The sequence below is a fragment of the Coffea arabica genome, chromosome 4c, assembly GCF_036785885.1.
Source record: "Coffea arabica cultivar ET-39 chromosome 4c, Coffea Arabica ET-39 HiFi, whole genome shotgun sequence".
In the NCBI taxonomy this organism is placed as follows: domain Eukaryota; kingdom Viridiplantae; phylum Streptophyta; class Magnoliopsida; order Gentianales; family Rubiaceae; genus Coffea; species Coffea arabica.
The window spans coordinates 22,945,393-22,971,067 of record NC_092316.1 but is presented as its reverse complement, the minus strand read 5'-3'; the positions used below and the strand labels follow the sequence as shown (position 1 = coordinate 22,971,067).

General features: G+C 40.8%; 1 protein-coding gene across 1 annotated transcript; it reads left to right on the top strand.

Moving 5' to 3' along the window:
- Positions 1 to 8,538: 8,538 nt before the first annotated feature.
- Positions 8,539 to 23,862, top strand: LOC140004736 (uncharacterized). Its single transcript, XM_072044878.1, has 2 exons — positions 8,539 to 10,146; positions 23,680 to 23,862. The coding sequence occupies exons 1-2, from the start codon at positions 8,539 to 8,541 to the stop codon at positions 23,860 to 23,862; spliced, it is 1,791 nt and encodes a 596-aa protein (XP_071900979.1).
- The last annotated feature ends 1,813 nt before the right edge of the window (positions 23,863 to 25,675 follow it).

Below are 25,675 nucleotides of genomic sequence, written 5' to 3'. Positions count from 1 at the left end.
GGAAAAGAACTAAAACTATGGTTTTTATATTGTGAATTTTCCAAGTAAAAATCTGCAAGTGAGTTTAATTTGAAGTTGTTTTCAATCATGTGAATGTTTTTGTTCATTCTTCATGTCCCGGGTTTGGCATCAGGAAAGTCGCAGGTTTTTATTCTAATATTATGTATGTTTGGATGCTTGAGTTTGCTTTGTTTGAATCACTGAAAATGAAGTTGACATTTGGAGTAAGCAAAAGGACCTATCTGTTTTTCCTTTGTTTACAAACGTCGAAAAGACAGAAATCCAAGGAGTTAAAGTATGTTGCATACGTTATTATGTTTTGCTGTTTTCTTGCCGCAACCAAGACAACCAAGCAATTTTCGTCACCTGGTTTGCTTGGAAGAAGATTAGGTGTTAATTTAATGATGGGTTTTAGCAATAAAAAGCTTAGATAACATGATTTTTGTTGATTTGGAAATGAGTTGGGATTTTCCGGGTTCGATTCTTGCATATTTGAGTAGTTAGTGTTACGTTACCTCGCTGCACTTTGTGTTTAAGAGTGACTGATTGTGTCTCTCCTCTCCTTTGTTTTACATTCATTCATTCCAGTTTTTTGGACAAATAGGGGACTGCATTAAATCATTTCCTTGGTATGTTAAAAGTGTATAAGAAACTAAAAGCTGCTGCATTTTTCTTCACCATTTTCTTTCTCGAAACAGCTGCTGGGTTGAGTTTCTCTTTGTATGTTTAGATGCTAAGATCCAGCCGGTTTTTGGTTTTAGATCAAAGTTTTGATGTTGGCTAAGCTTGTTTCCATTTGAAGTTGTGTTTTGAGGCTAAGACCCGTGCTTGAAAAATGAAAGTCGGTGACTAGTCTAGTGCAGAATTTTCTTAGCAAGCTGCCGAGAGTTTTGCAGGAGCTGCCATAGTAATCTTGCATGTTTTAGTTACAGAATTTTTGCAGCAAGAGGTTTTGATCCTATGGTCACTCTCTGCTTTGTTTCATTATCATTTTTGCGATTAGTTTTTGTGCATGATGATTGGTGTTAAGGAAGCTAATAAATACGGAATTTGAAGTTTCGTGTAGGATGTTTGGGTGATCAATAAGAAACATTGGCAGAAGTATAGTAACCAGAAATTTGGAAATCTACTACGTTGCATGCATGGAACAATTCAGAAAAATTACACCTTAACCCCTCAGGTTTCACCTTATGTTACTATGACCCAACAAATAGAATAATTTCTTCAATTGGATCCCTGTGATTTTTGCAGTAATGCTACAAAAGCCCACCAATACTCTAAATTCTTGTAATTGGGTCATGAAATAGTTGCATTTTAACTCTTGCTTGACCTTCCTCGGCTCTTGGACTTTCAAAATTCCTAAAACGTCTCAATTGACTTTATTTGATTAGATTAGTGGTTGCATTTGGGACCTTGGTTCACGATGGAGTCCTAAGTTTATTACAGTTTGAACCGTTGTTTGACATTCTATCGTTTGGAAATCTTTGAGACTTTTGAGCGTTTTCACTTGGACTTGAATGACTTCGTGTGTTTGCAATTAGATCCTAAAACATTTGCACTTTTAACCCCCTAAGTTTCCCCCTTGTCTTGTTATGGTCCAATTAGTTGAATAATTTAATCACTTTTGTCACTCTAGAATCTTAATTGCTTTTGGTTTGCTTTGACGTGATTTTGGGTAAGACGTTTAGTGAATTTTAGGATGCATTTTGAGGATCAATAAGTTTTAATAGAATTTTTTAGCTTGGATTTGTGTTCTAATCACATTTTTGCATTTGATTTTTATGGGGCTCATCTTAAGTCATCAATCTTGGTATTTTATTTTACTCTCTTTTCAGAAATTTTCAGTCCTTCTAATTAAGTCCCTCTTGCATTAATTGCTTTGTACATGGTTGGTTTGTCTATGTAAATACTTTAGTTAACTCAATTTAGTGTTTAACCTTCATTTTTTATACTTAATTTTTGTTTCATGTGATTATTTGATAATTTAAGTGGTACCTTGACCTTTTTATTATTTTGGAGGGTAAGTTAGTAATTTCACTACGTTAGGGCGTCGCTTCAAGGGAGGTACACTCTATCCTTCATTTGCACTTCATTTGACCCTACGTGCTTCTACGTGTTATGTGAATATGCATGCCTACTCCGCTTTCCTTACCTCCTTGCATGCATTTACTTGCTTTTTACTTTTATTTAAGTTTTATGGGGTATGTGTACACCTCTTGGCTTGTAATAGATAGGGCTCGGAGAGTATCTGGTCCATTTCCCTTCCCCTTTATGCTTTCATGGGGTATGTGTACACCTCTTGGCTTGTAATAGATAGGGCTCGGAGAGCATCTGGTCCATTTCCCCTTTCCCTTTATGTTTTCACGGGGTATGTGTACACCTCTTGGCTTGTAATAGATAGGGCTCGGAGAGCATCTGGTCCATTTCCCCTTTCCCTTTATGTTTTCACGGGGTATGTGTACACCTCTTGGCTTGTAATAGCTAGGGCTCGTAGAGCATCTGGTCCATTTCCCCTTCCCCTTGGTTGCTTGCTTTTGTTGTTACATGTTAAATTGCTTTAGTAGGCTCTTGCATCTAGTCGAGCATGCTAAGTGCTACGTGCTACGTGTTTACGAGCGTTTTGGCATGTCTACTTGCTTTCATAACCATGAATGAATGGAATGGATGAATGTACGTTTCCGCTAGTCCAACGCTAGTCGGAATTCATAGAGTGGGCTAGTCCAACGCTAGACCCTTAGGGATTTCCCCTCATTAGCATATCATTTGCTTGTTCACCACATATCACGCATTTTCCTTAGTTTTATCATTTGGCATGATCCTCGAACCCGTTTTCCCTCCATTTTAGGATTTTTGAATTTCATGCTAGTTATAGGGTTCATTTTGCTTGAGTGTCCCCTTCTGATAAGGGAAACGAGCGAGTGTGGCTACTCGATAGCCTTAGCACGCTAGTTTTGCCTTCTAATCAAAGGGAAAATCAAGTCGAAAAGTTAGGAGTCCACCCCCGTACCCGACTTGTTGCATTCCTCTAGGGTCATACTTTCATTTTTATCACCTACATACTCTCTTAAACACATTTTTTCACAAACCATACTTCTTTTGCTACATTTTACCTATCACTTGCTTATTTTCCCTTCACAAATGAAATTCCACTTTACCTTATATATCTATTATTCTATTTTCATGCACTTGCACACGAAAAACACTTGAACTTTATACAATTTCACACAAGCACCTTTCATACACTTTCACACTTGCACACTTGAATCTCATTTGCATTAATCGACCTCTATGAGGTTTCCCTTTGTTGGCCGCCACAATTCATGTGGTTTGGGGCCAAAAGCCTCACAAGAGACATCGTAGAATCTAGGATTGCATTTTTCTTTCCGTTTTGCATTCATATAGTCATATCCAACGTGCGAATATACATTGGGTAGAAAACTAGGAAAGGTAAGGTTAAGTCGCGCAACTAGCCTTGGTTAGGTCAAAGGGGTGCCTTGGATTCTATCCTTGCCTTCCCCTTTGTCAAACATGACTCCCGAACCTTTTTCTTTGGCTTACGTGGACTAGGAGTCGTTTTTGAAAGGGTTTTGCTACTTTATCTTTAAAAAATTTATTTTAGGTGACTTGGTACATCTTAATCATTACCAAGTGGCGACTCCAATTTCTCATTCAAAACCCTTTTAAAAAAAAAACTATTTTTTGGGTCGAATCGTCGCTTTTTCAAGTCCCATGTTAGACCCATATCTTTTTCAACTCACAAAAATCATTTTCCAATCAAAATTGAATCAAGAACATCTTTCTCAAACCATTTATTTATTTATCAAAAAGTGGGGCGCGACAGTTGGCGACTCCACTGGGGACTTCCTAAGTGGGTCCAAGCATTTTGACTTAACCATTCGTTTCCTTTTTCTACCCTTTCTATGCATAGCATGTGGATATTAGGATTGCATTTTTCATTTTTAGGACCTTTTGTCTTATGTACGTAATCAAACCAATCTCTCGACTCATGAATGTATGTTTGAATGAATGTTTACTTGTTATCTCGCGCTTGCATTGCATTTTGGGAGGTATGGGTCACCCTAGAGCCTCGCGTTGGTTCTTGACCCTTCCCATCCAAACGAGCACTAGCATACGAGCATACGCTTTACTTCTTTTATCCCTTTTATTTTTCTTTAGTGGCTTGTCACGCCACTCTACCCTATTAGGATTAGGTGACTCACTTGGACATGTGATCACGACACGATATGTGTGTAGCATGTTCCAATGGGTCACTCAATCTTCCGCTTAAAGCTATTGGTTGATAGCCTTTAGCTTTTGGTCGAAGATTGAGATTTTGATAGATTCACTCAAACACGTAGCCGTGACACGATGTGTGCGTAGCGGTGTTTGGGGAATCGCTCGAGCCACCGACAAAGAACCTTGGGATTGGTGACCCTTGGTTTCTAAGTCTGAAAGCTCGGGGACCTGAGCTCATCGAGTCTAGATGCATTAGTGAACCCCAACCTCATGCATCCATGATAGCTTGCCTAGGGTAGAGTCGGCCCTATCCTAAGTTAGGGACACTATTCACGAGGGGAGGGGTCCAACCCCTTTCTCCTTTTTATTGCTTTATTTTCTTTGATTGCTTTATCTTGTTATTACAATGTGTTATGTGTATTTATCTTGGCTGAACTAACTTTTCTTGATTTTGTGTCCCCATTGCATTCATTAACCCTAAGCAAATAAGAGGTCTGGCATGACCTTCTTTTAGAGCCTACCCTTGTAGATAGGCTATTGCACGTTTGACAAATTATGCTGTATTTCGTTTATGAATTCATAATGCCATACCATTTTAGGCCTACCCTGGCAAATAAAGGGTTCCTTAGGTCACGTTTCATTTCAAATTGCATATTTTATTGTTTTAATCAAATGGCATCATGCATAAAGCCTAGAAAGGGAACGCCACGTAGGGAATCCCGTTTTAGGAATAAAACCAACCCTTTTGTGTCCCATGGGTATTTAACCCTTCAAGGGACTGCATGTTTAAGTTATTGCATAACTGGAGGAATGAGACTCGTAGGTAAGGTAATTGACAAACTACCTTCTTCATTATCAGATGGCTTGCCCTCGCCGCATCTACCAATTGTTGATACCGTCAACTGAGGTTCAACAATGGCCCACCTTCATGTTACCTAGTGAACTGAATCAAGTAGCCCAATTTTTAGGACAAATTGGAGACTTTAAGGAGATCAAATCCAACAATTATTTGGTAGAGGCTTTAGTTCATCTTTGGGACCCCGAGTGTACTGCTTTTAGAATAGGCAATAGGCAAATGACTATAACACTCGAAGAAGTAGCTGGCCTCCTTGGTTTACCCACACGTGGAACTGCCTTGGTGTTTCCATTTGCTTCCGACAAGGCCGAATTTTGTCAAATTATAGGATTGAAAGAGTCCGTGCTACGAGGGTCAGATCAGGGTGTCGCCGTGAATATTCTGTTTGAACGATTTGCGCCACGCGACGGATTCGAAAGGCATACGACGGATTTTGTGTTCACTTCCAAGGCCTTATGGGAGCGCAAAAGGTCACTAGTATATGGGGTAGCTATGGCGGGGACCTATCTCTTTCCGCGAAAAGATCAAAAGATAGCTTTTAAATTAGCAAAAATTGTGAATGACCTTTTCTTAGGAATTCAGGGTAAGCAATGTTCTATAGTCCCGACCATTCTCGCAGATATTTTCTTAGCTTGTACTGGTTGTCGAAAGGGAGAAAAGTTTTTCCATGGGGCGAACTTGGTTTTATACATATGGGCTACGGGACATTTTAAGAGACAAGCATCAGTTGCCGATAGTTTGCCGGTGGTTGGATATAATTGGGTAGTCACACATCCCAAAAGAGTCAACGAGGGAGATCTACCAAAGAATGCATCCGAATGTGTGGACTACTTGGAAACATTGCAAGATTTCAACATTAGGTGGGTATTAGATTGGACAGACTGCTTTGAGCCGATACTTCGCACTAAGGAATCCGAACGTGTTCTCTTGCTGGGTACTCAAGGAATCATCTCGTATACCCCGAAGAGATTTCTCAGACAACTAGGTCGCATTCAGGGGCCGCCACCGATTTCCGAGTTTAGTGAAGTCACCATTTTCTTTGATCAGGGGGTATGCCCAAAAGAGATCCCTATGAAGAGCCAAATCACTGAATCTTGGAGAACAATATCCGACGATAGAAGCATTCGTTATCTTCCGGAGCTCAAACAGAAGGGGGTAATGACCGCACCATACGAGGATTGGTTGAAAGATTCCACCACGCAAGGGTTGCAACATGAGCCGTATAAGGAAATTGAGAAGCTGAGAGCCATCATTAAAGCCAAGGACATGGAGGTGGTACAGTTAAAGAAATCCATCGAAGTGCACAAAGGAAAGGCAGAAGAAAACAAGAGGTTATATGAGAAGGAGCGAGAAAGGCGCCAAGAGATGAAGCGCCAATGTGGGGAATTATATGATCAAGCCGAACGTGTCAAGATGCCATATGCTAGAGAAAGTAAAGACTCTGTACTAGATAGGCTTAGGAACTTTGGTGATCTTGTACGAAATCGCCTTCGCGATATGATGTAAACAGATGTATTTGGTTTCTGCAATGAAATGAATCTCTTTTCACAAAGTGTTTGTCAAATAACAGGTTTGATTAATGGGTCTCATTCCGAAAGTGTTGCATCATGCTAGGCCTACCCTTGGCACAAAAAGGGTTCCCCAACTAGGACATGCATCCGAATTGTTCGAATAGCTACTAACTCATGTCTTTTTCTTTTTCTTTGTCTTTTTCTTTTTCTCTTTTGAATAAATTGCAGAAATTCAGTAATCATTGGTTTATCTAAAGAAGTCTTTTGCATTCTCAGGTAAATTTCAAAATAGCTTTTCGGAAAAGCCCCATTATTACGCGATCCCGAAGTAAGGCCCAAAGGAATCGTGTAGACATGAGCACTCAGCCAGAATCGTCCGATAAGGCCGTTGCAACTACCCAGCCGGAGGCCGCAAGTCCTGGGGTTCAGTTGACTGAATTACTCGCAAAATTTGGGGAAATGGCATCCGAAATGGCCACTCAAAAGAGGTTAATCGACGAACTCGTTAGTAGCGGAGTGCAACCTGAGCCTGTGCCCGCCACACAACCACAATCTGAACCATTTGTTATTCCTCCCAGCCAGACCACGTTACCATTTGTTATTCCTTCAATGCAAACCACGTTTGAGGGAATTGTCAACCCGCAATATGCTTATATTCAAAATCCTCCGTTCTATCCTCCTTATGGGCAAGGGTTTCAGCCTCAAATCGACCCAAACATGCACCCGAATCCACAAACTTTTTACCAGGCTACCGCGGAGCCCGTGGTGCCGGAGCACACTTTTCAAAATAAGCCAGAAATGGGAGAGTCGTCTGCCCAGATTGATATGAAGCTGCTTAAACGCTTGGATCGTTTTGATGAATTCATCCGGAAAAGCCAAGGTTTAAGCAAACAAGGGGTGTTGGATTATGATGATTTGTGTCTGTTTCCGAACGTGCAATTGCCGGTGGGGTTCAAGACCCCTAAATTCAACAAATATGATGGAACAAGCAACCCTAAAACGCACCTGCGCTTGTTTGCTAACAAGTTGGGCAAGCCAGTGGATGACGAGAATTTGCCGTTGAGATTATTTCCAGAAAGCTTAGAAGGGGATGCGCTTGACTGGTATTCCAACCTAAAACCGGAGGAAGTGAAGACCTGGCTCGATCTGTCTAATGCCTTCATTAGACAATATGAGTATAACTGTGAGCTAGCGCCAACCAGGACTACTCTGGAAGGAACGAAAAGGCGACCATCCGAAGATCATAAGACATATGCCAAGAGATGGAGAAAGATAGCTGCGAAGGTGGAGCCACCGATGACTGAGGATGAAATTATTCGCACATTCATAAAGGCGCATGATCCTCCATATTTCGAAGAAATTTTCCGTATGACTGGTTGTTCTTTTGCTGCAATTGTGAATAAATTGGAAGAGTTTGATGACTTTGTGAGAGCCGGGAAGATTGTCAATGTCTCTGCCCTGAAATCTCAGTTGGATGCTTTACAACAAGGGCAAGGAAGCAATGTGAAGAAGCCGCCGTTCAAAAAGAAAGAGGGGGACGCAACCTTTATTTGGAATCAAAACCCTTCACCTAGACCCCGATACCAACACAACCCAATCTACCAACCCCATTACCCTTACTACTCAAATCCGCACCCTGTATATACTACCAACATCCACCACCCTCGACCTCGCCCAAGCTATTCAAACCCACCTTCAGCCCCTTTTCAAATTTCTCAACCAAATCCACCCCAAAACCGACCACGCCCTCCATATAACCCAAGATTCCCGCCTCCAAATAGACCTGTTCACAACCACCCTCAACCTTCTGAACCTTACAACAGACCCCCTGGCCGTACATTTACCAACCTAGGCAGGCCTCTGGATCAATTGTATGAACAATTAAAGGCTGCTGGGAAAATTGGTACGGTGCCCCCTCCTACCTACCCATATGGCATGCCCGCGTGGTATAATCCACAAGCTGTCTGTGCTTATCATTCTGGGGCCCCCGGACATGCCACCTTTGATTGCAAGGCGCTTAAACATAAAATCCAAGATATGGTTGAAGCCGGGGAGATTGTAATCCGGAAAAGGGATGCGCAAGGACCGAACGTAAATAGGAACCCTTTACCGGAACATGCCAATATTATTGGGGTTATTCTGGATGATACGGAGTATGTGGAACCAGTCAGAGAATTGGCAAGGGAAGCTGAAGTGTTTGGGGTCACAGACCAACCCTTTGTCATAGAACTGCCATTTGAAGAGGACGAAAAGCCCTTTATTTTGGATCTCACGCCAGCTGAGAGTGCGGCTTTGGAGCCAATAGTCGTTGAATTTCCGAAGCAGGAACCTGTCCTGAGCCTGCAACAAGTACCGTGGAACTATGATGAACCTGTCATACAGATTGGGAAAAAAATAATTGCAAAGGAAGAAGTGTCAGCGGTCACCAGATCGGGGAAGATTGCAAGTCCATTTGAAGCCGCCGTTCCGATTCAAGTAAACAACTCCGAGCCGCCCGTTAAACCAACAATCACTGAGAAAGAAGCCTTGGATTTCCTTAAGAGGCTTCAGAGAAGTGAGTACAATGTAGTTGAGAAGCTGAGCAAGTCGCCTGCCCAGATATCCATGTTGGAACTACTCTTTTCTTCAGACGTGCATAGGGACGCGCTGATCGAAGTATTGACTAAAGCTCAAATCCCTAGGGACATTTCTGTTGATAATTTCTCACATGTAGTTGGAAGTGTGTTATTCACCAAACAAATTACTTTTTCTGACGATGAATTGCCGGTGGAGGGTATTGGACATAACAAGGCCCTATACATAGTTGTGAGGTGCAATGGGAAAATGCTGCCGAAGGTATTGATTGACAATGGCTCTGCACTTAATATCTGTCCTTGGAGCACCTTGGAAAAGCTAGGGTTGCAAGACATAAAGCTGAGGCCTTCAGGGACTATAATTCGAGGTTTTGATGGAGCGCAAAGAGAGCCAATAGGAGAAGTGGATTTAGTCATCGAGATAGGGCCCGCCCAGTTTCAAATAACCTGCCAAGTCATGCACTTTCTTAGTGTTTACAATGTTCTACTTGGAAGGCCGTGGATTCATAAGTCTGGGGCTGTGCCGTCTTCATTGCATCAGTTGCTGAAGTTTGTAGTAAATGACAAGCTGATAACTATATTTGCCGAAGAAGATTGCCTTGTAGTCACCGATTCTGGGTCAAAAGAGGATGGAAGCCGCAATGTTACCATGACTCCTCATAGCACGGCTGACATCGTCTCTGTAAGTTGGATCACAAACGAGGAGCGAGCTTTACCAAAGGCCAGTGTCATGATGGCCAAAGAAATGATCCGTGGAGGCTATGAATTTGACAAAGGGCTGGGACGAGATTTGCAAGGGATTCTGAAGCCAGTGGGGATTATTGAGAAAAAGGATTCATTTGGTTTGGGTTTCCGGCCGACTGCTAAGGACATCAGAGAGATGAAGGAGCGCAAGAAAGCGGAGAAAGAAGGAAGGCAAAGGGTTCTTGACATTCCACCCCTGCATTATACTTTCCCACGACCGGCTGAGGTAATCATGTCAGAAATCAACCCAGTTGACGAAATTGAAGCAAGTTTGGCCCAATTGTTCGTTGGGGCAACATTTGAAGATATTGTTCCAGGCGAAGCTGAATTTCCTGACATTCCCGAAGGATCAATTCCCAATTGGACAGCCGAGTCCCTGCCCGTTCGGAAGGAGTTTCGGTAAAATGAAAGGGGTTTATCATTCATGTGAATTCATGAAAATACCTTTGCATCTGTAAATAGCCAATGAAAACAATTTCCTTTTTGACTAACGTCTGCGCATGTAAATATTGTTAAGTTTTCATTTCCATTTGCTTTCAATCAAAGGTTTTATGAAAATGCACAAGTTGTTCTTGTCATTGTTGTGTTGTTTATTCGCTTGTTTATATTCATATTGCTTGTCCATTTGTTGGTTGTGAGTTTGTTTGCTTATTATCCCACATTCGTTAATTCTTTCAGATGGCCAAAAATAAAATTATTTGATCCTTTGGATATCACAATTCTGGAATTCGATAATGGCAATCTCTATATCACTCACGATTTGGAAGTCTGTGAATCCGAGCTCCAAAGCGAGAGTGATAATGAGGAAGTATCCGATTCGTTTGCAAAGGATCTTGAACAATATGAGGAAAAACCGAAACCGAACCTGGAAGAAACAGAAAAGATTAACATTGGAACTAAGGATGAAGTTAAGGAGGTGCAGATTAGTATTCATTTGAATAAGAGCCAGAAAAAGGAGATGCTTGAATTCTTGACCATGTTCCAGGATGTATTTGCGTGGTCCTATGATGATATGACTGGCATTTCAACTGATGTGGTGGTGCATAGGTTACCCACAGACCCTTCTTTTCCACCCGTAAAACAAAAACCCCGAAAATTTAAACCAGATATGAGCCTCAAAATAAAAGAGCAAATTGAAAAACAACTCAAAACCAACATTATCATTGTTTCCCATTACCCAATTTGGCTTTCAAACCCAGTCCCTGTTCCAAAAAAGAGTGGAGAGGTGAGAGTTTGTGTTGACTATAGAGACCTTAATAAAGCCAGTCCTAAAGATGATTTCCCTCTACCAAATATTCACATTCTCTTAGACAATACTGCCGGACATGAGATTGAAACCTTTTGCGATTGTTTTGCTGGCTACCACCAAATTTTGATGGCAGAGGAGGATAGGGAGAAGACTGCTTTCATTACCCCTTGGGGTACCTTTTGCTACCGAGTCATGCCTTTCGGTTTAAAGAATGCTGGAGCAACATATCAGAGGACCATGACAACCCTATTTCATGATATGATCCACCGGGAGATGGAGGTCTACGTGGATGATATTATAATCAAGTCTAAAAGGGCAGAGGACCACTTGATTGATCTGAAGAAATTATTCGAGAGGTTGCGGAAGTACAATTTAAAGCTAAATCCTGCGAAATGCGCCTTTGGGGCACCAGCTGGTAAATTGTTGGGTTTCATCGTGAGCAAGAGAGGCATAGAGATAGATCCAGTAAAAATCAAGGCGATTCGAGATATGCCAGTGCCAAAGACTCAGAAAGACGTGAAAAGCTTCTTAGGAAAGATCAACTTTATTGGGAGATTCATTGCCCAGTTAACGGCCACATGTGAGCCGTTGTTCAAATTATTAAGAAAGAATGTGCCGTTGTACTGGAATGAGGAGTGTCAACAGGCGTTTGACAAGATTAAAGATTATTTGCTGCAGCCTCCGGTCCTGGTGCCACCCGAACCGGGCCGACCGCTGATCATGTACTTGTCTGTGCTCGACGGAGCCGTAGGGTGTGTTCTGGGGCAACACGATGACTCTGGAAGGAAGGAGCAAGCCATTTACTATCTAAGCAAGAAGTTCACGCAGTACGAGGCTAATTATTCGTTCATTGAGAAGAGCTGCTGTGCGTTGGCTTGGGCGGCTCAAAAGCTGAGACATTACCTGTTGAGCCATACCACTTATCTTATTTCTCGATCTGATCCTTTGAAGTATCTCCTGGAAAAGCCGATGCTAACTGGACGTCTAGCTAAGTGGCAAATAATCCTCTCAGAGTTCGATATTATTTTCACTTCACAGAAGGCCGTCAAGGGGCAAGCTATAGCTGATCATCTGGCGGAAAATCCAAGGGACAATGATTATCAGCCACTTCACACCTATTTCCCTGATGAAAAGATCTTATTTGTAGGCGCCACGGACGATATAAGTGAGCAGAGCCCTGAATGGAGGCTTTTCTTCGATGGAGCTTCAAATTCTCTAGGAGCTGGAATTGGAGCTGTTCTGGTTTCACCTGAAGGAAAACACTACCCTGCCGCTGCCAAATTGCAATTTGCTTGCACAAACAACATGGCTGAGTATGAAGCCTGCATTTTTGGTCTCAAAATGGCTTTAGAAATGGAAATCAAGGAGTTGGTAGCTTTCAGTGACTCAGACTTGCTCGTGCACCAAACTTTGAAGCAGTGGATAACTAAAGATTCAAAAATTTTACCTTACCATTGTAGTTTGCTCACTTTGGCCAAGCAGTTTCAAAATTTGGAGTTCAGACACCTCCCGCGAGCCCGAAACACATTTGCTGATGCTTTGGCCACCTTAGCCTCCATGATCCAGTATCCAGATGAATTGAAAATTGAACCAATCCAGATCCAACTTCAGGATAAACCTGCTCACTGTTGGGTTGTAGACAAGTCCTTCGACAAAGTTCCTTGGTATAATGATCTTAAGGAGTTTCTTAAAACTGGGTCTTACCCTCTGCATGCTGGTACAAAAGACAAGAGTTTTCTGCGTAGAATGGCTTCCAAATTTTTCTTAAATGGTGAAGTATTGTACAAAAGAACTTCGGATTTAAACCTTTTAAGGTGCATTGATGAGGATGAAGCTCAATATATAATGAAAGAAGTGCATAGTGGCGTTTGTGGACCTCACATGAATGGCCATTTGCTAGCGAAGAAAATCATGAGAACCGGATACTTCTGGCTTACTATGGAGCATGATTGTATAGACTTTGTCCGGAGATGTATAAAATGCCAAATGCACGGTGACATTATACGCGCTCCACCCACTGAGTTGCATAGCATGACCGCCCCGTGGCCCTGTTCAATGTGGGGTATGGACGTGATTGGTACAATCGATCCTCCTGCTTCAAATGGACATCGATTTATATTGGTGGCGATCGAGTACTTCACCAAGTGGGTTGAAGCGGAATCGTTTAAACATGTTACGAAGAAGGTAGTTGCCAATTTCTTGAGAGATCACATCATCTGTCGATTTGGGGTGCCTGAAACGCTTATCACTGACAATGCCAAGAATCTGAACAATGACATGGTGGATGGACTATGCGAGCAATTCAAGATCAGACACCACAACTCCGCCATTTATAGGCCTCAGATGAATGGAGCCGTAGAAGCCGCGAACAAGAATTTGAAAAAGATTATCCGCAAAATGACTGAAAGGCATCGCGATTGGCATGACAAGTTGCCTTATGCACTAATGGCGTATCGGACTTCTATCCGGACATCGACTGGGGCAACGCCATATTCACTGATGTATGGAATGGAAGCTGTATTACCAGCCGAAGTTGAAATTCCTTCGTTGCGAATCCTTATGGAGGCTAAATTGGAGGAGGCTGACTGGATAAAGCAGCGCCATGAGCAATTGACGTTGATCGATGAAAGGCGATTCAACGCTATCTGTCATGGTCAGTGCTATCAGAAACGGGTGGCCCGAGCTTACAACAAAAAGGTCCATCGGCGTGCATTCGAAGAAGGTGACAAAGTGCTAAAGCGAATTTTGTCGATGCAAGATGAAGCTAAGGGCAAATTCGCTCCAAACTGGCAAGGGCCGTTCATTGTCCAAAAGGTATTACCTGGCGGAGCCCTTATTTTAGCAGAAATGGATGGACGGACATTCCCTCAACCCATCAACTCAGATATGTGCAAAAAGTTTTTCATTTGATCATGCAAATTTTCTTTAGAAATTCATGCAAATGGCGAAATGCAAGTCAGGCCATCTTCTTTTACACTTAAAAAATATTTTATCTCTACTTGTCCCCTTTGAGCCATCAGAATTGACAAATTTCGTTTGATAACCCCTGAGAATTGCAAACCCCACACTGGGGCAAAATTTTAATTTTGAAAGAGAGATGAGCAAAAGAAAGGGAAAAGAACCCCACACTGGGGCAAATTTAGTTTTCAAAGAAAAATGCAAGAGTGAGGAAAATGCAATGAAGAAAATGCAAAGAGTGAAAATCCGATCAAACTGGGGCAAATTTTCCCCGGTTTCGTTCAAAATCGGAAATGATTTCAAAATAGGGCAATCTCAGTTTATTTTACCCTTGGCATCGAATTTGCTTTCAAGCCTTAACCTTTCTGGAAAAACACCCCACCTGACCTCATTACAAAACCCAAAGTCCTGGCTTCCGTCATTTGTCGCATTTCTATTAGCAAAATTTGATAATCAACTGGCAAGTGATGTCCGTAATGCCTTCGCCTAATCTACAAGGGAAGTGCATTTTACTGATGCCTGAAACCTTTAACTCATATTTCTGAGTCGATCATGGTCGAGACGTGTCTTTATTCTTTAGGTGAAAACCCGAAAGGGCGCCTTGTAAAAAAAAAAAAAAAAATCAAAAAGAAAAAGAAAAAGCAAAAATAAAAAGGGTAGGGGCAACCTTGGTGAAAACCCGAAAGGGCGCCAAGGCGGGTTTTTCACAACAGACAAGCGCGGGGAGGAACAGCTGGTGACCTGGTTCATTTGGACTTTCCCTCATATTTGTGATACTTCTGCCAATATCGGATTCCGAAGAGAAAATATCCGAAGTCTCGAATATGATATTCGTTGGCTAAATTTGTATTGTTCTTTACAAATATTCTTTTGCAAAATGTATCTTTTTGAACCTTTTGGGTTGTTCTCAATTATTTGTGTATGACTGCTTATGATTGTCTACATTCTTTTGCATGCTCATCTTTGCCTGACATAGGAAATAATCTTGCATATACATCGATTGTTATATGATAAATTTTCATGCATCATTCTTTCACCATTGAATTCAAATGAATGATAAACCCAAAGGTTTGCGCGAAAATAGGGGAGTCAATCATCAGTTACAGGGAGTAACATACAACAAAGCTACCACCTGGATTGGGTGACGTGGTAAATCCGTATTTTATCAGTCTCAGAGTTTGAAAGGTTTCAAGTTCGACTAAGGCAGATGCCGCCAAGCCGAAGTACAAGCATCACAGGACTCATGTTTACACGATTCTCAAGGCGAACCGGATCAAATAATGGTGGCAGGTCCATTGTTTCTTCTTTTCTTGCAGGAATGTTGCATTTACAAACAAAAGCAACCACTCTCTTTGGGCGCCTAAATCAATGACAGACAAAGCTTCCCAGTAAGCAAGGATCGATGTTATTGGCGAAACTCGATCATAAGAAACAACATCAGCTCTCGCTTCAATCACAAAAATCCAAATTTCCCTCTTGATAAAAAAACTCAATTCATTGTTTGAACTTTCCCAGTGCAGTCCCGTTTAAATTCTTGTTCGGGTCAGTCCCGTTTAAATTTCTGTTCGGGTCAGTCCCGTTTAAATTTCTGTTCGGGTCAGTCCCGTTTAAATTCTGTTCGGGTCAGTCCCGTTTAAATTTCTGTTCGGGTCAGTCCCGTTTAAATTCCTGTTCGGGTCAGTCCCGTTTAAATTCTGTTCGGGTCAGTCCCGTTTAAATTCCTGTTCGGGTCAGTCCCGTTTAAATTCTGTTCGGGTCAGTCCCGTTTAAATTCCTGTTCGGGTCAGTCCCGTTTAAATTCTGTTCGGGTCAGTCCCGTTTAAATTCCTGTTCGGGTCAGTCCCGTTTAAATTCTGTTCGGGTCAGTCCCGTTTAAATATCTGTTCGGGCCAGTCCCGTTTTCAATTCTGGTTCGGGTCAGTCCCGTTTTATTTTTCATGTTCGGGTCAGTCCCGTATTAGAATTCCTGTTCGTTGGAATCTTTTGCAGCCCAATAACACAGGTAAGTATTTGGTGTCTACTTCTTTGCCTCAAGTTTTTTCAAAACTCAGACAAAGAGGGGCAAACTGTAGACACCAAATTTTGAATAATTTGTATGTGGCATCTACTTCATGATTTTTATTTCAGATCGCTTGCATTTGGTTCATTGTTGTGTGTTTTGCATTTCTAGTTGTTATTTTATTTTAGTTTTATTCATTTTGCCCTTTTAGTTTGTCTATTCATTTTTATTTTGTCATTTTTAGGTTTTTAATCACTTTTAAGTTTTAGATTTTAGTTTTTAGTTTTTAGTTTTTAGTTTTTTTAGTTTTTAAGTTTATAGAGTTTTTAGAAAGAAAAGAAAAATCTTTTTAGTCATTTTGTTTTTATTCGATGCTTTCTTGAAAGAAAAATGAAAATGCAAAATTATAAAAAGGAGAAAAAAGAAATTAAAGAAAAAGAGGAAAAGAAGAAAAATTCAAAAAAAAATAGGTTTTAGATGGATCGGAAAAAAAGAAAAAGAGGAAAAGAAAAAAAAAAAAAAAGAAGAGAAAGGAAAAATTGTTCACAAAAATATGTTTATTTCTTTAAATTCAATCTTTGGGCACTTTAGTTATTTTTATTAAGTTATTTTGAGAAAAAGAAAATGATGAAAAGAGAAAAATTGAAAGTTAAAAAATGGCCATTTTTGTTTAGTTTTTTGTTTAAAATTATTTTTGTTTTGTTATTATTATTGTTACCTGGTTTGTGTAATTTTGTTATTATTATTATTTATATTTTATTTTATCATTTCTGTAATTATTATTGTAAAAAAAAAAAAAAAAAAGATATATTTTGTCGCGGCATGCACGCTGCAATTTTTTGCAGCGTGCAAAGGACATTCGTAAGAGACAATTGGAGGGTTGGATTTCACAGGGGTAACAAGCCCTCATCCTCATCGTTGAGATGAGGGTTTTAGGAGATTTGGAAGTGGATATAAAAGGTAAAAGAGCTACAGCCGCAAGGGGGGTTTTTCGGGGGGGGGAGAGTCAAGAACGGTTAAAAGAAAAACTGAGAGCTGAGAGATTAGAGAGGGAAGGAAAACATCGAGGGTTTTGTGAAGGAGCAAGGACCAGAAAATTAGTTGATGGCTGAGAGTAGAATCGAAGGGACGGCTGCATAAGAAAACTAGAGAGAAACCGAAAGAGAGTTTGGAAGAGAGGATAGAGAGGATAGAAAACAGACGGCAAAAGGTTTGAGAAAGCAGGAGAGGTTGACGGCTGAGAAAAGCAAGAGAGTTGGCAGCCACAAAGTCTGGAAAAGAGGAAGGAAAAGAGGAATAGAGAGTTTGTGAGGGCGTGAAGATAGGGAAAGCAAGGGAGATCCTCGGTTGGAAATTGCAGAAGGAAGCAACTGGACCTCCATTCTGTATCAGTTGACATTCTTTGGAGCAAGGACGCCCTATTCATCTTCCCAGATCCTGATTTTCCCTTTGAGGGAGATAAAGGTAACGCCTTTCATTTGTTTCTCTGTCCATAGATTATAAAAAATCATGTTAGAAAGGTTGAAACTTTGCTGCAATGCTTGCTTCTGTTTGCCCTCTACCATGAATGTTGTGCTTGTGAATCTGTCGGCGGTGGGAAAAGAACTAAAACTATGGTTTTTATATTGTGAATTTTCCAAGTAAAAATCTGCAAGTGAGTTTAATTTGAAGTTGTTTTCAATCATGTGAATGTTTTTGTTCATTCTTCATGTCCCGGGTTTGGCATCAGGAAAGTCGCAGGTTTTTATTCTAATATTATGTATGTTTGGATGCTTGAGTTTGCTTTGTTTGAATCACTGAAAATGAAGTTGACATTTGGAGTAAGCAAAAGGACCTATCTGTTTTTCCTTTGTTTACAAACGTCGAAAAGACAGAAATCCAAGGAGTTAAAGTATGTTGCATACGTTATTATGTTTTGCTGTTTTCTTGCCGCAACCAAGACAACCAAGCAATTTTCGTCACCTGGTTTGCTTGGAAGAAGATTAGGTGTTAATTTAATGATGGGTTTTAGCAATAAAAAGCTTAGATAACATGATTTTTGTTGATTTGGAAATGAGTTGGGATTTTCCGGGTTCGATTCTTGCATATTTGAGTAGTTAGTGTTACGTTACCTCGCTGCACTTTGTGTTTAAGAGTGACTGATTGTGTCTCTCCTCTCCTTTGTTTTACATTCATTCATTCCAGTTTTTTGGACAAATAGGGGACTGCATTAAATCATTTCCTTGGTATGTTAAAAGTGTATAAGAAACTAAAAGCTGCTGCATTTTTCTTCACCATTTTCTTTCTCGAAACAGCTGCTGGGTTGAGTTTCTCTTTGTATGTTTAGATGCTAAGATCCAGCCGGTTTTTGGTTTTAGATCAAAGTTTTGATGTTGGCTAAGCTTGTTTCCATTTGAAGTTGTGTTTTGAGGCTAAGACCCGTGCTTGAAAAATGAAAGTCGGTGACTAGTCTAGTGCAGAATTTTCTTAGCAAGCTGCCGAGAGTTTTGCAGGAGCTGCCATAGTAATCTTGCATGTTTTAGTTACAGAATTTTTGCAGCAAGAGGTTTTGATCCTATGGTCACTCTCTGCTTTGTTTCATTATCATTTTTGCGATTAGTTTTTGTGCATGATGATTGGTGTTAAGGAAGCTAATAAATACGGAATTTGAAGTTTCGTGTAGGATGTTTGGGTGATCAATAAGAAACATTGGCAGAAGTATAGTAACCAGAAATTTGGAAATCTACTACGTTGCATGCATGGAACAATTCAGAAAAATTACACCTTAACCCCTCAGGTTTCACCTTATGTTACTATGACCCAACAAATAGAATAATTTCTTCAATTGGATCCCTGTGATTTTTGCAGTAATGCTACAAAAGCCCACCAATACTCTAAATTCTTGTAATTGGGTCATGAAATAGTTGCATTTTAACTCTTGCTTGACCTTCCTCGGCTCTTGGACTTTCAAAATTCCTAAAACGTCTCAATTGACTTTATTTGATTAGATTAGTGGTTGCATTTGGGACCTTGGTTCACGATGGAGTCCTAAGTTTATTACAGTTTGAACCGTTGTTTGACATTCTATCGTTTGGAAATCTTTGAGACTTTTGAGCGTTTTCACTTGGACTTGAATGACTTCGTGTGTTTGCAATTAGATCCTAAAACATTTGCACTTTTAACCCCCTAAGTTTCCCCCTTGTCTTGTTATGGTCCAATTAGTTGAATAATTTAATCACTTTTGTCACTCTAGAATCTTAATTGCTTTTGGTTTGCTTTGACGTGATTTTGGGTAAGACGTTTAGTGAATTTTAGGATGCATTTTGAGGATCAATAAGTTTTAATAGAATTTTTTAGCTTGGATTTGTGTTCTAATCACATTTTTGCATTTGATTTTTATGGGGCTCATCTTAAGTCATCAATCTTGGTATTTTATTTTACTCTCTTTTCAGAAATTTTCAGTCCTTCTAATTAAGTCCCTCTTGCATTAATTGCTTTGTACATGGTTGGTTTGTCTATGTAAATACTTTAGTTAACTCAATTTAGTGTTTAACCTTCATTTTTTATACTTAATTTTTGTTTCATGTGATTATTTGATAATTTAAGTGGTACCTTGACCTTTTTATTATTTTGGAGGGTAAGTTAGTAATTTCACTACGTTAGGGCGTCGCTTCAAGGGAGGTACACTCTATCCTTCATTTGCACTTCATTTGACCCTACGTGCTTCTACGTGTTATGTGAATATGCATGCCTACTCCGCTTTCCTTACCTCCTTGCATGCATTTACTTGCTTTTTACTTTTATTTAAGTTTTATGGGGTATGTGTACACCTCTTGGCTTGTAATAGATAGGGCTCGGAGAGTATCTGGTCCATTTCCCTTCCCCTTTATGCTTTCATGGGGTATGTGTACACCTCTTGGCTTGTAATAGATAGGGCTCGGAGAGCATCTGGTCCATTTCCCCTTTCCCTTTATGTTTTCACGGGGTATGTGTACACCTCTTGGCTTGTAATAGATAGGGCTCGGAGAGCATCTGGTCCATTTCCCCTTTCCCTTTATGTTTTCACGGGGTATGTGTACACCTCTTGGCTTGTAATAGCTAGGGCTCGTAGAGCATCTGGTCCATTTCCCCTTCCCCTTGGTTGCTTGCTTTTGTTGTTACATGTTAAATTGCTTTAGTAGGCTCTTGCATCTAGTCGAGCATGCTAAGTGCTACGTGCTACGTGTTTACGAGCGTTTTGGCATGTCTACTTGCTTTCATAACCATGAATGAATGGAATGGATGAATGTACGTTTCCGCTAGTCCAACGCTAGTCGGAATTCATAGAGTGGGCTAGTCCAACGCTAGACCCTTAGGGATTTCCCCTCATTAGCATATCATTTGCTTGTTCACCACATATCACGCATTTTCCTTAGTTTTATCATTTGGCATGATCCTCGAACCCGTTTTCCCTCCATTTTAGGATTTTTGAATTTCATGCTAGTTATAGGGTTCATTTTGCTTGAGTGTCCCCTTCTGATAAGGGAAACGAGCGAGTGTGGCTACTCGATAGCCTTAGCACGCTAGTTTTGCCTTCTAATCAAAGGGAAAATCAAGTCGAAAAGTTAGGAGTCCACCCCCGTACCCGACTTGTTGCATTCCTCTAGGGTCATACTTTCATTTTTATCACCTACATACTCTCTTAAACACATTTTTTCACAAACCATACTTCTTTTGCTACATTTTACCTATCACTTGCTTATTTTCCCTTCACAAATGAAATTCCACTTTACCTTATATATCTATTATTCTATTTTCATGCACTTGCACACGAAAAACACTTGAACTTTATACAATTTCACACAAGCACCTTTCATACACTTTCACACTTGCACACTTGAATCTCATTTGCATTAATCGACCTCTATGAGGTTTCCCTTTGTTGGCCGCCACAATTCATGTGGTTTGGGGCCAAAAGCCTCACAAGAGACATCGTAGAATCTAGGATTGCATTTTTCTTTCCGTTTTGCATTCATATAGTCATATCCAACGTGCGAATATACATTGGGTAGAAAACTAGGAAAGGTAAGGTTAAGTCGCGCAACTAGCCTTGGTTAGGTCAAAGGGGTGCCTTGGATTCTATCCTTGCCTTCCCCTTTGTCAAACATGACTCCCGAACCTTTTTCTTTGGCTTACGTGGACTAGGAGTCGTTTTTGAAAGGGTTTTGCTACTTTATCTTTAAAAAATTTATTTTAGGTGACTTGGTACATCTTAATCATTACCAAGTGGCGACTCCAATTTCTCATTCAAAACCCTTTAAAAAAAAACTATTTTTTGGGTCGAATCGTCGCTTTTTCAAGTCCCATGTTAGACCCATATCTTTTTCAACTCACAAAAATCATTTTCCAATCAAAATTGAATCAAGAACATCTTTCTCAAACCATTTATTTATTTATCAAAAAGTGGGGCGCGACATCCTGCCGACACTCCGTCGACCACACTCAATGGTCCGTAGAACTTCACTTGTACACCCACCGACACCTTATCACTCTCACTGGCCAGTCACCTCACAAACTTGCCCGGGCGAACGAAATCACAAACTTGAGCTTGAGTCACAAGCTCGGGTCACAAACTTGGTCACCTTCTCGGTGAACCGGATTCACAAAATTGGTTCATAACATGAACCTACAAACTTGGTGACCTCAGACTAAGTTGGACTGACTTCGACCAAGCCCTAACTGGCTCGAATAGTCCATACAGGTCTTAGATCGGGCCAACGAACTCACAAACTTTGCAAACTTCACAAACTTTACTCGAAAGTCGCCCCGAGCCACAAGCTCAAGGGTTTTGGTTCCAAAAGGTTCATATACATATGCCAAGTACAATTATACATTCAAATTAGGGATTAGGTCGAGTGCGATAAAGTACACCCTCGCCTAAGTACCCTTTTCACATATCTCAAACACATAGCAAAGAAAACACACCAAACTGGCCTGAATACTTACTCAGAAACTGAAATAGCAAAAGTACGAAGTCGGATCGAAATGAACAGCTAGTAGTGGGCCCCACCAGTTCCGCCCAGCTCACCACCGTCTGAAATAGAAGATTGTGTCACATAATATCGCAAACGGCTACTATTGTGCCTAAAACAAGCAAAACGGCAAAACGACACGCGCGCACGTAAATATAACGGACGGAAACGGAAACGGCCGTTAGCGGAAACGGCAGATTTGACACTCATTTCTAGTTTACTCATAAGTTGAGCTACGAATATCGGATTAAGGCGTATGAGATGCCATATCGAAGCTTAAAGGATGAACAACAATTGTTATGAAGACAACATAACTGAAATTGGAGGCTTCAGTCCCAAATGAATCAAACACAATCACGTACGAAATCTGGCCAATGCACAAATGGTCAGTTTTGGGTGCAAACTGTTTTCTATGCTACACATGGTCAAAAGAGCTGAAAATTGGCAGTTAGATGGTTCATTCCAAATGGAACAACTTTCATGAAGGTCAGCAATCCAAATTCGGAACGGAAATTGGTCATCAGGACCAAAATAGATCTGACCAGAAAATGGTCATTTATTCAAGATTAAATGGTTAGTTTGTGAGATTGGACAAGATTGGAGCAAGAAACTTGGAAGCTTTTCTTTCTTTTTTTGGAGGAAGTAGTTCGGCCAAGCTTAGAGGAAAAATGGAGAATTTTTGGTGATTTTTATGATTTATTTAGTCAATGGTAAGACAAGGAATAGTGGTCTTAGAGTTCTTCCAACCATTTGGTGACACTTGTCCCTCATTATGACTTGCCTACCTTTTTTTTTTCTCTCTCCTCCACCTATCCACTTAATACCTATAAATATCTCTTCACACCTATAAATATCTCTTCACACTCAATAAATTTCACACAGTATCCGGAATTTAACCTAATTGGCCGAATTTTTCTGAACTTTCCGCACTAGTGGGTCCCACGTCCGATATACGTTCTTATTTTCTCAAAAACTAACCGATGCTAGAAAAATCATCTAAAAACTATATTTACTCATAAAAATTAATCTGGGGAATTTTGTAATAAAGAAAATATCAAAAAGACGGGTGAACAATCAAACTCCACTTAAGCTTTCTACTAAAATGAACTAGGGTTTTCAATCCTAATCGAGGTTAGGGTTTTCTCCTTAGCCTTAAAACCCTAATTCCACCCCACCGATCAACGAATAACCCTCATATCAGCTTACGAACGGACTGGGGCCTCACAGGACGGATCTAGTGACCTTACCAATAGACCGGTTAGCGAGCCGTCCTGTAGGGATTTAACGATGATTAAGTATCAAATCAGGCCCGGAGAAGCTAGAGCCTATTAAAGCCCATCTAACCGCTACAGGCGTTGCAAGTGCCATCATACTTATATCTACCCGAATGAAGTAGTGTTGGTCGTGGTGAAGGGGCGGAAGGTTGCCATAAGGGACAATGCTAGGCTTGAATCTGAAGTGAATCAACTGAAGGAAACTATTAAAATGCGAGCCGATCGAATTAAGGAGCACGAGTATGATGTGGTTGAAGGCCATGAAAGGATTGATGATTTGTGTGCGTAGTTTGGAGAAACTCAGGAGCGTATGGTTAAGGGGGCAATGAAAGTGAGGAATAGAGTTGAATTGATTCTGAACATTTGCAATGACTTACTTGGAGATGTGTACGATGAGGCTTCCCACATTGGAGGCGAGGCAAGAGCAGAACCTGCCCAGACTGAGGGGTCAGCTAGTCTCGCGGTGGATTAAGCCTTCACTTCTAGGCCACTATTTTGGGTGATTTTGACTACTACACATAGAAAGGATAGGGGATGTAGTGACTTGGTGGTTATACAACTTTCTTTTGATTACATGCACTAGGTTTTTGCTTAATATGACTATACGACTATATCTGTACTTTTGAGGCTCGTACTTACTACTTTTGGTCTTGTTATCTTGTAAATGACTGCTATGAGCCTTTGAATGTATAATACTTGATTATTGACTGTTGACTGTTGATTTTTGACTTTTGACTTTTGACTTTGATAATTGACTTTGACTTTTGACCTTTGACTTGACTTTTGACTTTTGGCTATGACTTTATTTTGGCATCGTATTCAAATTACTTTGCATTTTACTTGCCTATCGTGACTCTGATTTCCCTTTTATTTAGTTTTTTAGAATGAATAAGTATCTGTTATGTATCGACGCGTACTCACCCATTAGTTATAATACTTGGGGCCCTAGACTAGTGAGTAATAATGGAGACTAGATGACAGTATAGTAGGGGCCATGGGTGTGGATCTAGGTAGGTCCAAGAATAAGAGGAGAAATAAAGGTCTGTAGTCAATTAGAACCAAGGACCCGAATGTAGAGAAAGAGTCCAGGTAGCTACATTGAAAGAATGGAAGATATTTTGCTACTTCGAGTGGCCCCTGCGCGGAGTGAACTTGGGGTTAAGTGGTGTTATTGTTCGATTATGTGGGTAAGTGGTAAGGACTTGGTGCCCTTCTGGGGCATATGTGACAGCCCCACCTTCCCCTAAGGCGAACCAAAGGGGTTAGCGGACTGCCTGCCCAGCTCTCGCCAGGACTAACGGTACAGTTTACGTCGATCTATTACGTTCCGGAACATACCATTGCGCGCAAACAAGTCAAAATCACAAAATAAAAAAAATGAAAAATTTTGCCGAAGATGAATAGTGCAGGCCACGTCAGAATCCGGCCGGAATCTGGCCGGATATCCGGCCGGATACTGGCCAGAGAGCAATCCAAAATTTTTCCAAAACGGCCTGCAATCCGGCCAGTTTCTGGCCGGATTCCTGGCCGGATTCAGTCCAGTGCCTTTTCGTTCCAATTTTTTCCTTTTTCCGTTTGAAGGTCCTGGTGATCCGAAATCCATCCAAACATCAACCATAGATATATATACAATGAAACCCAACCTTTACAAGCCGAACGGCCTACCAAAGGATCTATTTAATTCATACATATACAAGTAGCCATTTACACACCAAACATTGGTGGAATCAAAGCACTTAGGTTTTCATCCTCAAGGAGCAATTCAAAATACATATACATGAGATCAACTTGCATCCAACTATCATAACCTTTCCAAAAGTGTTCATTTTCCTGTAAGGAAAACAAATAACACGGAATGAGCTAAAGCCCAGTGGTATACCACCCAATAAGCAATCAAAGTCATATAAGAATGAACCTTCATTTAAAGTGCACAAATAAGCAATGAAGCAAAACGGTAAAAGGATACGGTCGGCTCTCAAGAGCCCATTTCCACACTTGCAATCTTGATCCAACCTCATTGACCCTCCGTCAATGTCAAAAGTATCAAACCGTAGACCTCACTTTACTTCCATTCCTTCCACCCAACATACCCCAACCGGGCCCGCACTCTATTTCAGTAGCTTTTGGTAATACTCGAGTATACCGGAACCAAGGGTCTCATTACCACAAGGTTCCCCAGTACAGTCCCCGTGGCATGATAATTTTCATGACCAAGCCCTCGCCGGCTCGATCCAATTAACTACCATACGGGGTTGAGCTCAATAATGCAGTAAAGCCGTTGGATA